Raw genomic sequence first — 14,661 nt, forward strand, 5'->3', positions numbered from 1 at the left:
CAATGAGAAGCCTGTTCGCCACAACAAAGAGCAGACCCCGCTCACTGCAACTAGAGAAAGCCCACGTGCAGCAATGAAGACTCAGCGCAGCCAAAAATAAATAAATTTATTTAAAAAAAAATTTTTTTTCAAAGCTAAAAAGCAGATGGAGGAGTGGTAAGTCACATAGAAGAATGAAGAAAACCAAATCCCATGTGGAGAAAAGTTATGGGTCAACTAAATTTATGTCAAAGACTGGCAAAAGGATAAGACACCAGATACCTCCAGAAGTGGAGGAATTAAAAACAGGTCGAGATGAGGACAGGTTTTAAATCTTCTGAAGAGGCGGTTAGACCCCGAATCCCCTCTTTTGTTTGATGTAGCCCAGTGACAGCTTCTCCCCCTACCCTGGCAGAATTAAGCCAGGGTTGTGGAAAGGATGCTCTCTGAACTGAGGCTGTGAGGCATATGTGAGGGCAGGAGTGCTATGCTGATCAAGTATAGAAGAGAAAACTCCAGCCTCCTTCCTCTCCTGCTTTCCCACATTCCCTCTGCCATTTGCTATTAAAGAATATTCAATGAACAACAATAAAAATAGCTATTAGACATCTTAAATATGAGAGAAAAAATAAAGAACTCAACTCAGCAGAACAGTTAGAAGAAAAAGCTGAAGTAATATCTCAGAAAGTACAACAAAAAGACACAGTGATGGGAAAAAAGAAGAAAGACAAGATGAGAAGATGAGCCTGAGAGGACTAGCATCTGACCACTGAGCACCATAGGAGAGAACAGACCAAAAGAAGGGAAGGAAACCATCAATATGTACATTTCAAGTACATTTCCCAATACTGGAACCTATGAGTTTCCAAAGTAAAGTTTATCAAGTACCTTGCATAATTAATGAAACTAGACACATACTGAGGCATATTATCATGAAATTTCAAAACACTGGAGAAAAAGGAAAAATCCTACATACTGCCGGAGGGAGAGGAAAAACAAGTGTTACATAAAGGTTCAAGAGTCAAAAGGGCATCAAATTTCTAAAGAGCCAGCACTAGAGACTAGAAGAAAATGGAGGCCTTAAAATGTTCTGATAAAAGTGATTTTCAACCTAGAATGTTAGACCCACTGAAGTGGGAGAATAGAGACATATTTCAAACTTTTGGTGTTGAATAATTATAGATTCATAGACAGGTCTCATGTACACTTGTTACATAGTAACAATAGTTACATATACAAACCAGGTATATAGTACAATAGCAAAACTAGGAAATTACATTGGTCATGTCACGTCATGACAGACAATGAATACAAGTAGTTTAAACCTAAAAATTTGTTTCTCGAGCACTCTTCCTCAGAATAGTACTAGGATGTGCTACACTAAAACAAGGCAAAAATGATGTGGGGTTCAGAAATAAAAGGATCCAAAGCAAGTAAGAAGTGAAATGAATCCCCAGGATGATGGTGAAGAAAAAGCCAGAGAAGACGTTAGTGCAGCAAGCCAAGAGAGCAACATGGGTAGAGTGGAACAGCATCAGAGCGCTCTGGGAAGGATTTCTTCAGGGAGATGAAAATGATAGCAGGACACCTAAAATATTTGAACACACCGAAAAGAGATTTATAAAACTGAAGAAGTTTTATAATACATACATAATAAAACCAAGTCCCACTCATCCTCAAAAAATGCAATTATTAACACCAAGAGAAACAAAATGTCCAGCAGGAAAAGCAAAGTAATCATGATACACTACATAGCTCAGCTGTGAGAAGCTTTTAGTCGTGCTTATAACGTAAGCACTAAAACTCTAAAAACAATCTAAGTGGGCTTCCCTGGTGGCGCATTGGTTAAGAATCTGCCTGCCAATGCAGGGGACACGGGTTTGAGCCCTGGTCTGGGAAGATCTCAGATGCCACGGAGCAACTAAGCCCGTGCACCACAACTACTGAGCCTGCGCTCTAGAGCCTATGCTCTGCAACAAGAGAAGCCTCCGCGATGAGAAGCCACGCACCGCAATGAAGAGTAGCCCCCGCTCACTGCAACTAGAGACAGCCCACGCACTGCAACGAAGACCCAACACAGCCAAAAATAAATGCATTTATAAATAAATAAATAAATAAAAACAATCTAAACAAAACTGTGATATAATTATAGTGAGTGGTGAGACTATAGGAGTGTGGAGAGAACTAAGTCTTCATCTTCCATGGTTTCAGTTTAACAGAGAAGGCCTAAATCCAAAAAATCAAGTGGAGACTTCCTGGTGGTCCAGTGGTTAAGAATCTGCCTTCCAACACAGGGATGTGGGTGCGATCCCTGGTCGGGGAACTAAGATCCCACACGTCACAGGGCAACTAAGGCCACGCGCTCTAGAGCCTGTGAGCCACAACTAGAGAGCCTGCACGCTGCAACTACTGAGCCCGTGTGCCACAACTACTAAGCCCGTGCACTCTGAAGCCCGCACACCGCAACTAGAGAGAAGCCCACGTGCTGCAATGAAAGATCCCACGTGCCACAAATGAAGATCCCACATGCCACAACTAAGACCCAGAGCAGCCAAATAAAGAAATATTAAAAAGAAAAATCAAGTGGTAGCAATTATAAGCATGCTACCTAGATATGGAGGTAAATGTACCATCACCCACAAAAACCTTGCTTAGCAGGTAATAGGGAGAAAAATTATTGTCTTTCATGACAAGTCTCATAGAACTATTTGATTCTTTAAAGTATACTTTATAACTTTGATATAAGTATCTAAATATAAAGAGTTAAGGAGAAGGATATAAGTGGACTGTGGCCTACCCTCTGAAGAAGGTTAGCGTGGGAAAAAAAGAGAGAAAATGAATAGCTAGAGGAAAACAGATTCGAGAAGTATTTTAAAATTTGAACAATTTTATTTTTAGGAGAAATATCTAAAACAGAGGAAGAAGATGACACTCCAGAGGAAAATAATGAATCACTGTTCCTGGAAAGGAAAGAGGGCAATTAACCTAGTGTGCAGGTGGGAGGAACTAGCCTTAAATAAAAGGCTATTCATTGAGACTAAGCAAAAGAAAAGGAATGGCTGCACTCAGGCGAGGTCTCCAGTAGAGCATGCAGGGAGCACTTACTTTAATGATGTTGTCAGGAGCTCTGTTCATGTTGAGGTTCTTGATTCTCACTGTCAGCTGGTGGGCAGTCTTGCAAGTGAGAAGGTACTTGCTGATTAGAGGCTTAGGAAACTCGGTCCCTTCAAAGTGCTTCAGTCCTAAAGCTAACAAACTGAGAAAGGGGCAGTGATACTCAATCTCACCTGACAGTCCATCCCGCTGAAAAGCCTCCCAGATGAACTCCACATTCTATAACCCACTTTTTCCACGTCTAATTCTCGTACAAGTTAATGGCAATTCAATAGAAAATTTCAGATATTTACTGAGTGCTAAGAAGTACTATGTGAATAAGACTCAATGAGGAGTTCCCAATCAAGTGAGAAGAGGAAAAACCAGGCATAAATCACTAATAAATGTCAGATCATGACGCACTTTATACTAATAACACAAATGAAATTTGAAGGAAGAAGAATGGCTCTAACAAAACTAATATAAAATGAATATTGGGCACCATGTTAGACATATTAAACAGCACCAACACTACCTCCCAACATAACATTTTCAAGTACAGTTACCTATGTACATATTTGCTGATGGGAAATACAAATCAGGAGCCATAAAAGTGTTCATAACCTTTATCGAATAATCTCACTCTTGAGAATTTACCCCAAGAGATAAACTGGAAAGATTTTCAACAGCTCTATGCGCAAAGATCCTTGGTGAAGCCTCACTCAGAACAGCTAAACAAGGGGCGGGGTGGGGGGGGGGGGCGCGGGGCAGGAGTGGCAAATAAAAGGACTATCATAGGGCCATTAATATTGCCTTAAAAGACAATATACAGAAACAAAAATAAGACAATGTTACAGCATGGAATCTGATAGAAAAAACAATTTCAAGAAGACGTTAAGTTAAAAATAGCAAAACAAAATTACACTTATATTGCCAATAATTATATAAGAAATGCAGAAAGAAAAATCATTGTCTTGGGGTGGTTAGGATAATGGATAAAAAAATTGTTTTCCTTTGAAAATTTTCCTCTAACAGTATTACAAGGCAAGTTTTTACAATAAATAAACGACAAAAAACAACTTAAAATGTTTCAAAAATGTGTATGTCATTCCCTAAAAAAAGCAGTATTTGGCACTGCTGGAACAAGCACATACTACAGAACTGCGCCCATCTACACTGCTTTTCTTTTTGTCTTTTGTGTCCGTTCTTTATCATACAGGTCTTCTCCTTGGGATATTTTGTGCTCTTGTTCACCTCACAGTAAACCCTTACTTGTCCTCCGCCTTGGTGAAGAAAATCTTATCCTGGGGATTCTTTGCCTTCAGAGAACACACTGGAAGTAGCTCTGGATACATGAAAACCTTGCTAGTGGCTAGGATCCAAGCCACTTGCTTTGGCAAACAGGGAAATTCATAGGCTGTAAGAAAAAAATTCCTGATAAATGAAATTCTAGAACAAAAGACGGCTTCACAAAAGCTTCTGAATGCATTTTCGCATTTCGATAGAGCCACCCCTACCTAACGTGATGCCCTTCCACCCACATACCCCCCTCCCAAAAGTTTCCACAATCTTTCTCAGCCTAACATATACCTAAAAGGAGTCCCATTCAATGCTATTAAAAGTTGATTCTCTTTTTCTTTCCTGTGTGGAATACTTAACACACTAAGTAACATAAGCACTTATAAAGTACCTAGTAAATACCTGGCAGATAGTGTATGCTCAAAAAATTTTTACCTCCTTCCCCCTTTAAATCCTTGAAAGATAAGTGACCTTCAACAATGCTTTCTTTCTTCCAGGATAAGATTCCAACTTCTTTAATCTCCCTCACAAATCTGGTATTCCAAATTTTATTTTATTTGATTCTTACTTAACTTTCATTAAGTTCTCCCAGATTCCTCCTGAGGTTGGGAACAAAAAAACCATAAAGAGAATGAGACAATTCAGTCTCATTCATTTCTGTCTTGCTGTCTAAGCCTCTCAATTCCAGGCACTTCTGCCTTTCCAGAGATAAGCACCACTATACAGCCATATTTCTCCTTCCATAAATGTTATTTTTATATCCCCAGAAGAAAAACACAGGACACTATATGTATAAGTTATAACTGTAGTCTGGTGTTAAATTAAGTTTTCATTACCAACATATAACTAATAAAGTAGTTTGAGATCAGTGTCTATGACATAATGCACTTAAATTCAACTATATTCAATTTAACTATAAGAGTCAGGGATTTAAAATCAAATCCAAAGACAAACCCAAATCCACAGCAAAACACAACTAATTTGCTAAACTAGGAACAAATCAGAAGCAAATATTTAGTTTAAGGGAACAGCAAATATTTTCTCAAAAAATACTAAACCAATGCAAAGTAGAAACCAAGCCTGCAAATTTCTTTAAAATATTGAACATGGTAAATGTACAACATCTCTAATTTTTTCCTAACTCCCATATCAATGTTTCACTCAAAATGGAGATATCACTAATAATCATTATGGGAAATAAAATGATCTTAATGAAGAAGTGAGTAGAAACCTAAACACAACCCAACTTTACCACTTGACTTCCAACTTTATCAGATACCAGTTTGTCTTGACCTGACTCCTAATACTTACCCTCATATCTACTTAAGTCCAATTATTAGCAGGAGTCCCACATCTCTACCCCCCACAACCCTGCCCTGTCCACTGCCTCCATCCCTTACTTAAGCCCAAGTATTATCACCTAATTCTAGAACTTAGATAATGAGCACAAAGGGAGGATAAAAGAGAGAAGGAAGAAATTACAAACACCCTGTCTCCTCCACCCCTAGGAAATTATCCCTAGGAAATTATCTATGGGATAAGACTCCCACCTCTCACTGCAAGTAAAAACTTAAAGCGGACACATCTGTCCCCTACCAGTCTTCTTGACAGTTTTACGAGGACTCCAGTCAACGCTGACATGTGTGTTGAAGTCTTCAATGAGCTGCACAGCTCCCATCAGGTTACAGGGTTGGAACAAGGTCTGAAACTTGGGGTTGAATTGATGATGAAGGGCGATGGAGCTTTGAGCAAAGGTTCCCAGCTCTTTCTGGGAAAACAGGACACAAAGGAGATCTAAGTTCCAGAAAATTAGTACCAGTAGCCCTTAGCCTCTAAGTGAAAAACTGTCCTTCCTACAATAGTATAAAAACAGGTAAAAATCATTATAAAGTCTTCCATAATTAACATTTTGCCATTAAGACTGTTCTTTTGCCGAGTCCTCAGATATCTGGGGATTTGTGATACACTAATTTGCTCTTGTTTTATTCTCAGTCTGAGTGTTCCTCAGCCTTTTGGATGCATGGTCTAGCTCCCCAGCTAGAATTAAAATTCTCAAGAGTGAGAGCCATTACTTAATAAAATAAAATAAAAATTTTAAATGTCTTCATTGGTTTCTCTGAAGAACAAAGTATTTCTCATGATCCTCTGAACACAATAAGAGGGAAAATAACACTCTGCTGACTATCGAAGGAAGCTCAGACTACTAGCCAACTCAAACTCCAGAGAGACTTACCCAAGAGGCAAAGAATATCCTCATTACCTACCCCAAAGTTCAGGAGCAATTTTTATAGGATTTTAACACATTACTGACAGGTGGATTTTTGCAGAAACTAACGCCTGTGGCTATAATACGTCTCCGGTCAAAAATGTGTTAAAATTTGAATTTTTTTCTTTTTGGCCACGCCCTACAGCTTGCAGGATCTTAGTTCCCCGACCAGAAATTGAATCTGGGCCCCGGAAGTGAAAGTGCCGAGTCCTAACCACTGGACCTCCAGGGAAATCCCCAAAATTTGAAATTAAAAGCCCTTCCTCCAAAATATTTCATAATGCCATGAGCAAAATTAATTTTATACATAAAACACTGATATTGAGCCTAATAAATAATGAATTCAATAAAAAGAAGAGAAGTACCAAAAGCCCAAGATGAGTGGATCTAAAGGTAAGAGAACCCAATAAAAAGGTAAGAGGAATAGTCTTAAGAAACTGAATACTCTCTCTGTCCTTTAATGGGAACCAGTAACTTATGTTTTATCAGCAAGCACGTGAAGCCATACGAACAGCTACCAAAACATGCAGGAGAGAAGAATAAATGTAGCTTATGATGAGTCAACATTTGTGAGAAATGACTTCCAAACTAACTGCATACACAATTCTTTAGAGTTAGGGATATCTGAAACCTTACAAGAAATATCCTGGTGGTACTGGCCTCCGAACTGAGACTGGGGTTGGAGGTGGCGAGAAGGTGAATTTGCGTCAAGAGCTGCACATGCTGGGGAGGGAAAGAAAATAATATAGTGACATGTTATGATGTTGTCATTTCAGGAACCCAGAAGACTTTACCAAGATGTTAGTGACTTTAGCATATATCTTTGGCTTTCTAGAGAGACTATGAGAACAACATAGTATTTTGGTATGAAATTTTTTCTCAAATATGTTCCACTTGAGCAAAATAACAGAACCAGAGGAAGTTTAACCTCAAGCCAGAGGGACTAAGATTAGAAAGAAGAAAAAACTACTCTGGCAATAAGGCTGTTAAATTCAGAAGGGATTACTAAAGATTCTTTGAAATCTATCATGCTGAATACTATCAGGGTCCTTACATGCATTCTTACCTGAGACACGAACATGATGACCTTTCAAGGTCCTAACTGATATGAAGATCCTGCGGTCCTGTGGTTTCAGTGGTTATCAAGACACCTATTTCCGACTTTTCCAAAGCTGCTAATTTAATGTTTGGCTTCGAGCCAAGCCATGGGATGGTCCAATATTAACATTACCAAGAAGAGTCTTACCTGCTGCATCTGCTGCTGGAGTCTCCTCCTCTGTGCTGGGTCTAGAATCAGAGTCTGATGAACTTTCTCACTCTGGGGCTTAACCCTCTCTACCTCCTGCTGCTGTTTGGCTGAAGATTTCCTCATCTTCAGCTGTTCAAGTAGCTCCTTCACTGTGCGATGCTGCTCATTTAGCAAGTTGGCCAGTGGTTCCTCAAACCTATCCTCAACAGGGAGATGACTGGATTTGAATATTTCCCTGGGTCCACAACACACCCAGTTCCTTCTAATGGTGGGCTAAGCAAGTCTGAACAACTTCCATCTACTGCTAATCCCCAAATCTCACTTTAGGCGATAGGCAAACTCCTATCCTACCCAAATCTTCTCCCAAAGTTGTTAGCATAGATTCAAATAAGATGGTTCTGAATCGCCCCCCACCCATTCTTCTACATCAGTCTTCTAAGTAATATCGTAATGAAGGGGAAATTAAACAAAAATCTAAGAGTAGGGAAGTGTCTGGATAACAAAGCAGCCAAGGAGCTAATGGGAACCCATCATTTTTCATCACACTGACAGCCAAATTAATCTCAGACTTGTTCTTAATGGTGACACAGAATCTTCTCCAAGTTTTCTAACACTACCCTCCTACCCCTACCTCCTAAGAGAGAGAGACTGTGTCTGGGGCTGAAGTAAGAATCCAAATACCTAGCATGCTAGTTCTGAGGTAGAGGCAGAACAAGACACTCAAGTGATTAAGCAAGAGCTGATACTCTGTGCAATCAGGACAAGACCTGCTCAAGTAGCTATGACTAGCAGGTTATCATAATTCAAGAAATCCTCCAGAATTTAGCAATAGTTAAATGATAACAATCTTTATCCCCAGAGGCTGTTGAAAAAAGTTATGTTTCCTTTTACAGTATTTACTGTGAGTATGGGCTGACACAGGGTGAAAACCTAAAGACACAGGCCTGTCCTCTGTACAATTTTACTGAGAATTGAAATCTCTTGATTATCTGCATTACTAGCAGAGGAACAGAAGAACAGAAACATGAAAAATGTAGATAATGAAAAAAAAAAAAAGCCTGCACCTGATTTTAATAAGTATTACCTGGATGGGTAGTTGATACGGGGAACACAGGTAACTCACTTTCCCTGTAATATTTTACTTAATCAAAGATTAAGCTAGGTTTGCATTTCTAGCTGAAAGAAAAGCAGCAGCAGCCCATGCAGATCAACTGAATACCGAAAGGTAACTGAATTGGAATAAGGATTTTTAAGTAGTTACAGAATGACCAAATTTTAAAAATTCATACACAGAGTTGACTAGTGGAACTGAAATATGTTTACAGATCAAATCCCATGATAGTAAGTTCCCAGGTTCTACTCTGCTACACTAGAATTTTTTTCTATGAAATATGGTGTGAAATAAGTGGGTCAAATATAGACTCTAAGAAATTTTGAAATTTGTTCTCAAAAAAAAAAAAAGGTAAATATGTGAGGTGATAGAAGTGTTAATTAACTTGATGGGGGGAATCCTTTTACAAAGCATACGCTTATCAAATCATCAAGCTGTACACTTTCAGTATCTTACAACCTTATTTGTCAATTATACCTCAACGAAGCTGAAAAAAAAAGGAACTCCTGAGATTTCTGTTGTGGTTATATTATGGTATTTATTGTAATGGAGTATGACTGATATTTCTGACTTTTACACAATGATTAGTATACCTTGTCTTTTTCACTAAATTTGCAAGTTCCCTAAAGGCCTAGCTTTCAGGTGGATCCAAAGCTCTCTAGTTAGGTAATGCTGTTAAGTTAAAACACAGGACTAATTAGAGACTATGTGTCTTTCAGTTTTGCTTTGTTCCATGCATGGCACAAACCATACCCTGACATCCAGCCAGTCACCTAACGATAGTATGCTGCTACTCAGAATGGATAGCAATAAAGTACGGATAAACTATGCAAACTCATCACAAAAGTGGGGGGAAAAATTTAAAGCCTCTACTCTCTGGGTGGGACAATGGAAGTGCTAATTTAAGTGAAGAGGGCAGTACACACATTTCAGACTCCAGGGCATTACTTCAGGTGCTTTATGGTTTGCTCAATTAATGCCTTGGTGACTAACAAAGGTTCATTAACATTTACTAGATGTTAACGACAAATAGAAAAACAAAAGGGACATACCGGATATTACAATTTGGGATAGTTTCTGTGGCTGGCCACATAGAGTCCTACACACCTCTCCAGCACCACTCACCTGGAGAAGCTGCTATGGATGCCAGCTACTGCTTTTTCTCCCTTCCCAAACAGGTACAGCTTGGTCTATAGCTGCACTGCCCCATAAGGAGACTTATTCACTTGACACCTAACACCCACAAGGGACTCTGCATCCTAATATCAGTAACAGCAGGTAGTCAGGGATGGGAAATTGTTAGCTAAAATTTCTCAAAACCTTTTCAGACGTACACTTTTCCTCCATTCTACGTCTCAAGGTCTTTGGTTAGCCTACCGTAGGGCTTGAGGGGTGTTAAAGTTGGGCCGAGGCTCAGCCACACATTCCTCCTCCTCTGGGCCATCATCTTCCATGTTGGAGAACCCCATCTCATCTTGAAACTGAGGGCAAAGGAAAAGAAGGATTTTCCTGGGGAATGGGCACGCAAAGGTCACTCTAGCAGTGAGAGGGGAAAGCAAAGACTAGTTTACAGGACTTTAATAACGCTGGCGCACAGAAAGAGCTTGCATTAACAACCTTTCTCACTTCTGGGCTCGCACAATCCTGCACATGGGGTAGCTATCATGCCAGGAAAAAAATTACTCAATCAGCCAACTTGTAATGGTAAACACAGAGCATGGATAACTTGAAATGATCAGAATATCTTTAAAGAGATAAATTTATGAGAAAGGTAATTATTCGGGCTCAGAATAATCTAAAATTAGTTTGCAATCTTTAAGGATGCAACATGTGATAGTGAAGAGTCCATCCAAAAGCCTGCAAGGAAAACTTTATTAAGAATAACCTGCATATGGATAATCAAAGTTTATTACTTAGCAAAAATCTCCTGTCACTATATTCTCTCCTGGGTGGACTGAAAAGGGAATGGGCTTGGTTCACACCACCCTTCTGGAGAGAGAGGCCCTGAGACCAAAGGACAGAGCTTGCTGGAGAATCCACTTTTACTATTCTGAGTTCTCATTCGAAGATCATTACTCACAGTTTCAAACAGCTCTTCCATCAGTTCATTCACTTCCTTTTCTGCAAAAAAGTCAAAGGGTATGCTGTTGGCACTTGTTTGTTTCATTTTGCCACAGGGGGAATTCCAAGAAAATTCAATGAAAGTTGTTTTCAGCAAGGCTTTTAACAAAATCCTCATATCTATCCATCATTGACTCATTCATTTAAAAACATTTATTGAACACCAACTATATGCCTTAATCCCTAGTTCTAGATGCTTAGATACATGACAGGACTTTACTCTCATGAAGCTTAAATTCTAATGGGAAAACACACAAAAACGTAAGCTAGATGATTTTATAATGAGATACATGCATAGTTTGTTGGCCCATCCTACTGAATGGAGTCAAGAGAGAAGTCTCCAGCAGTGTGTCATAGGACCCTACCTTTGGACCTGAACTATTCAGCAATCCCATCAACAACCTAAAACACCCAGAAAACACACTTACCAGACCTGTAAACGATATAAAGCTGAAAAGGATTGCCAGACCAACTGATGACAGATTCAAAATTCTAGGTTTTCTCAAATTAACTGGATGAAACATAATGGGGATAAATTTAAAGTCTTACATTTAGGATTTTCAAAAATCAGCTTCTTAAGTGCACAGAAAGGTAACACGGCTCAGAAACAATTAATCTGAAAAAGATCTCAATGTTTTGTTTGACCTTAAGTTCAATATGACACAGTAGCTCCAAAACAGTGCTCACAACCAAGAAGGCAAGCATATCACTGAATCAGAGCAGTCTCAGGCTCTATCTAGAGGACTGTGATCATTTCTGTAAAAGCCCTTCTTAAGAGGGCATTAAAAAGCTAAAATCCAAATGTTAGTGAGGATGTGGAGCAACTAGAACTGTAAAAAGAATGTAAAGTGGAAAGCCACTTTGGAAAAGGGTTTGGCAATTTCTCAGAAAACTAAGTATACAGCTACCTTATGACCACTGATTCTTCCCCTAAATAGCTGACCCAAGGGAAATGAAACATTTGTCCACAAAACCTTGCACAAGAAAGTTCAGAGCTATCTTTATTCAAGATAGCCAGAAATTAGAAAGAACCCAGGTGTCCATCAACACCTGCGGATTGATGAAAAATAAACAAATTGGTATATTTATACACTGGAATCCTACTCAGCAATAAAAGGGAAGAAATTAATGATACAAGCAATGTGCATGAATCTCAAAAACTTTATGCTAAGTGAAAGAAGCTGTATACAACAGAACACAAACTATATGATTCCATTCACATGAAGTTTTAAAAGAGGCAAATCTAATCTGTGATAGAAGAAAAGGGAACAGTGGTCGCACCTGGGAGGATGGTGTGGGGACTGACTTGGAAGGGGCAAGTGGGTACTTTCTGGGGTGACAAATCTCTATCTTGCTAGGGGTTTGAGTTATACAAGAGGAGGCACATCGAACCTCACTGAATGGTACACTTAAGATTTCTGTACTACAATGTGTATAAATTTACCTAAAAAGAAAAACTGTAAACAAATACTGAGTTCTAATTCATGATATGCATGCTGAAATGTTTAGATATCTACAACTCACTATGAAATGCTTCAAAAAAAAATGGATTCATAGATGGATAGGTGCATGACTAAGCAAATATATGAAAAGTTAACTATAGAAGATAGGTAGTGGGTATATGGGTGTCCACTGTACAATTCTTTCAACTTTTCTATATGTTCAAAAAGTTTCATAATAAAATGTCATGGGGGAGAATTTTCTTAAAAATAAAGGCTAGAATCCAGAGGAGGGTAATTTGGGTGTTGAAATGTGGAAAGCCTGGCATTTAGAGAACTGAAAAAACTCGGTATGTTTAGCATAATAAAGAAAAAATGTAGAAAAAGAAACATACTATGCACACTTAGGAGTAAATTACATTTTATGGCAACAAAGGACAAACAGAGAAATATAAAAGATAGATTCAGGTTCAATAAGGAAAATGCTGGGGCTTCCCTGGTGGCGCAGTGGTTAAGAATCTGCCTACCAATGCAGGGGACACAGGTTTGAGCCCTGGCCCGGGAAGATACCACGTGCCGGGGAGCAACTAAGCCCATGCGCCACAACTACTGAGCCTGTGCTCTAGAGCTTGCGTGCCACAGCTACTGAGCCCACGTGCCATAACCCCTGAAGCCCGTGTGCCTAGAGCCCATGCTCCGCAACAAGAGAAGCCACTGCAATGAGAAGCCCGCACACCACAACGAAGAGCAACCCCCGCTCGCTGCAACCAGAGAAAAGCCTTCGCGCAGCAACAAAGACCCAACGCAGCCAAAAAATAAAAATAAATTTTAAAAAAAATTAATAAGGAAAATGTTAATTGAAGAGGTGTTCAAGAGTAGGACACACTATCTGCAGAGCTGATGAACTCCCTGTCACTGGAGGTATCCAAACAGACTGAAAGGCCACATGAGAGAAGCTGTTAACAAACGCTTAAGTGGGAGGAAAATATATGTGACCACAGGAGGCTTTCCAAACTCTGTGATTCTAAGCTTTTTTATTTTTAAATTTTTATCATCCATGTAAGAAAAGTCCTCTTAAAGGGATTATAATTAAGCATGATAACATAAGACGACAAGGGGTAGAAACAAAATTAAAATTCTATCCCAGTTTTTACTTATGACCATAGAACTCTATGACTAGAAAGGAAGACCCATCATTCAGGCAACCCAGAAAAGTTCACTAGTTGATTGGCAAACACGGTCAGCCCCATGAAAAACACCAGCTCTAAGGCAATAAACAACACAAAACCCATGAGAAGCTCACAGTTTAGGGAAGGAGACAGATATAAATAAGCAACTATGAGAGAGATGAGTATTAAAAAGTACATATAAAATAGTATGGATTGATATAATCAGGAGGAGTAACCAAGATGGCGGACTAGAAGGACGTGCTCTCACTCCCTCTTGTGAGAACACCAGAATCACAACTAGCTGCTGGACAATCATCGACAGGAAGACACTGGAACTCACCAAAAAAGATACCCCACATACAAAGACAAAGGAGAAGCCACAGTGAGACTGCAGGAGGGGTGCAATCACAGTAAAATCAAATCCCATAACTGCTGGGTGGGTGACTCACAGACTGGAGAACACTTATACCACAGAAGTCCACCCACTGGAGTGAAGGTTCTGAGCCCCACGTCAGGCTTCCCAACCTGGGGGCCCGGCAACGGGAAGAGGAATTCCTAGAGAATCAGACTTTGAAGCCTAGTGGGAATTGATTGCAGGACTTCGACAGGACTGGGGGAAACAGAGACTCCACTCTTGGAGGGCACACACAAAGTAGTGTGTGCATTGGGATCCAAGGGAAGGAGCAGTGACCCAATAGGAGACTGAACCAGACCTACCTGCTAGTGTTGGAGGGTCTCCTGCAGAGGCGGGGGGTGGGGGGAGGCTGTAACACACCATGGGGACAAGGACACTGACAGCAGAAGTTCTGGGAAGTACTCCTTGGCGTGAGCCCTCCCAGAGTCTGTCATTAGCCCCACCAAAGAGCCCAGGTAGGCTTCAGTCTTGGGTTGCCTCAGGCCAAACACCCAACAGGGAGGGAACCCAGCCCCACCCA

General features: G+C 39.9%; 1 protein-coding gene across 11 annotated transcripts in view; it reads right to left on the bottom strand.

Annotated features, from left to right (window-relative positions):
• GON4L (gon-4 like) overlaps nt 1–14,661 on the bottom strand; it is a 94,612-nt gene that overhangs the window by 20,526 nt on the left and 59,425 nt on the right. For all 11 annotated transcript variants that reach the window (XR_003430418.1, XR_003430419.1, XM_027095185.1 and 8 more), the window contains 7 exons: nt 11,078–11,118; nt 10,375–10,478; nt 7,884–8,082; nt 7,274–7,360; nt 5,968–6,139; nt 4,345–4,489; nt 3,085–3,235 (listed from right to left, as the gene is read on the bottom strand). Coding sequence is in view for 9 of the 11 variants with exons in the window: in XM_027095185.1 (XP_026950986.1) it covers nt 3,085–3,235; nt 4,345–4,489; nt 5,968–6,139; nt 7,274–7,360; nt 7,884–8,082; nt 10,375–10,478; nt 11,078–11,118 (899 nt within the window). In the remaining 2 variants the exon portion in view is untranslated. The remainder of the gene's footprint in view (nt 1–3,084; nt 3,236–4,344; nt 4,490–5,967; nt 6,140–7,273; nt 7,361–7,883; nt 8,083–10,374; nt 10,479–11,077; nt 11,119–14,661) is intronic.

Source organism: Aethalodelphis obliquidens, unplaced genomic scaffold (assembly GCF_003676395.1).
Source record: "Aethalodelphis obliquidens isolate GAN/ISIS:26980383/991018 unplaced genomic scaffold, ASM367639v1 scaffold90, whole genome shotgun sequence".
NCBI classification, from domain to species: Eukaryota; Metazoa; Chordata; class Mammalia; order Artiodactyla; family Delphinidae; genus Aethalodelphis; species Aethalodelphis obliquidens.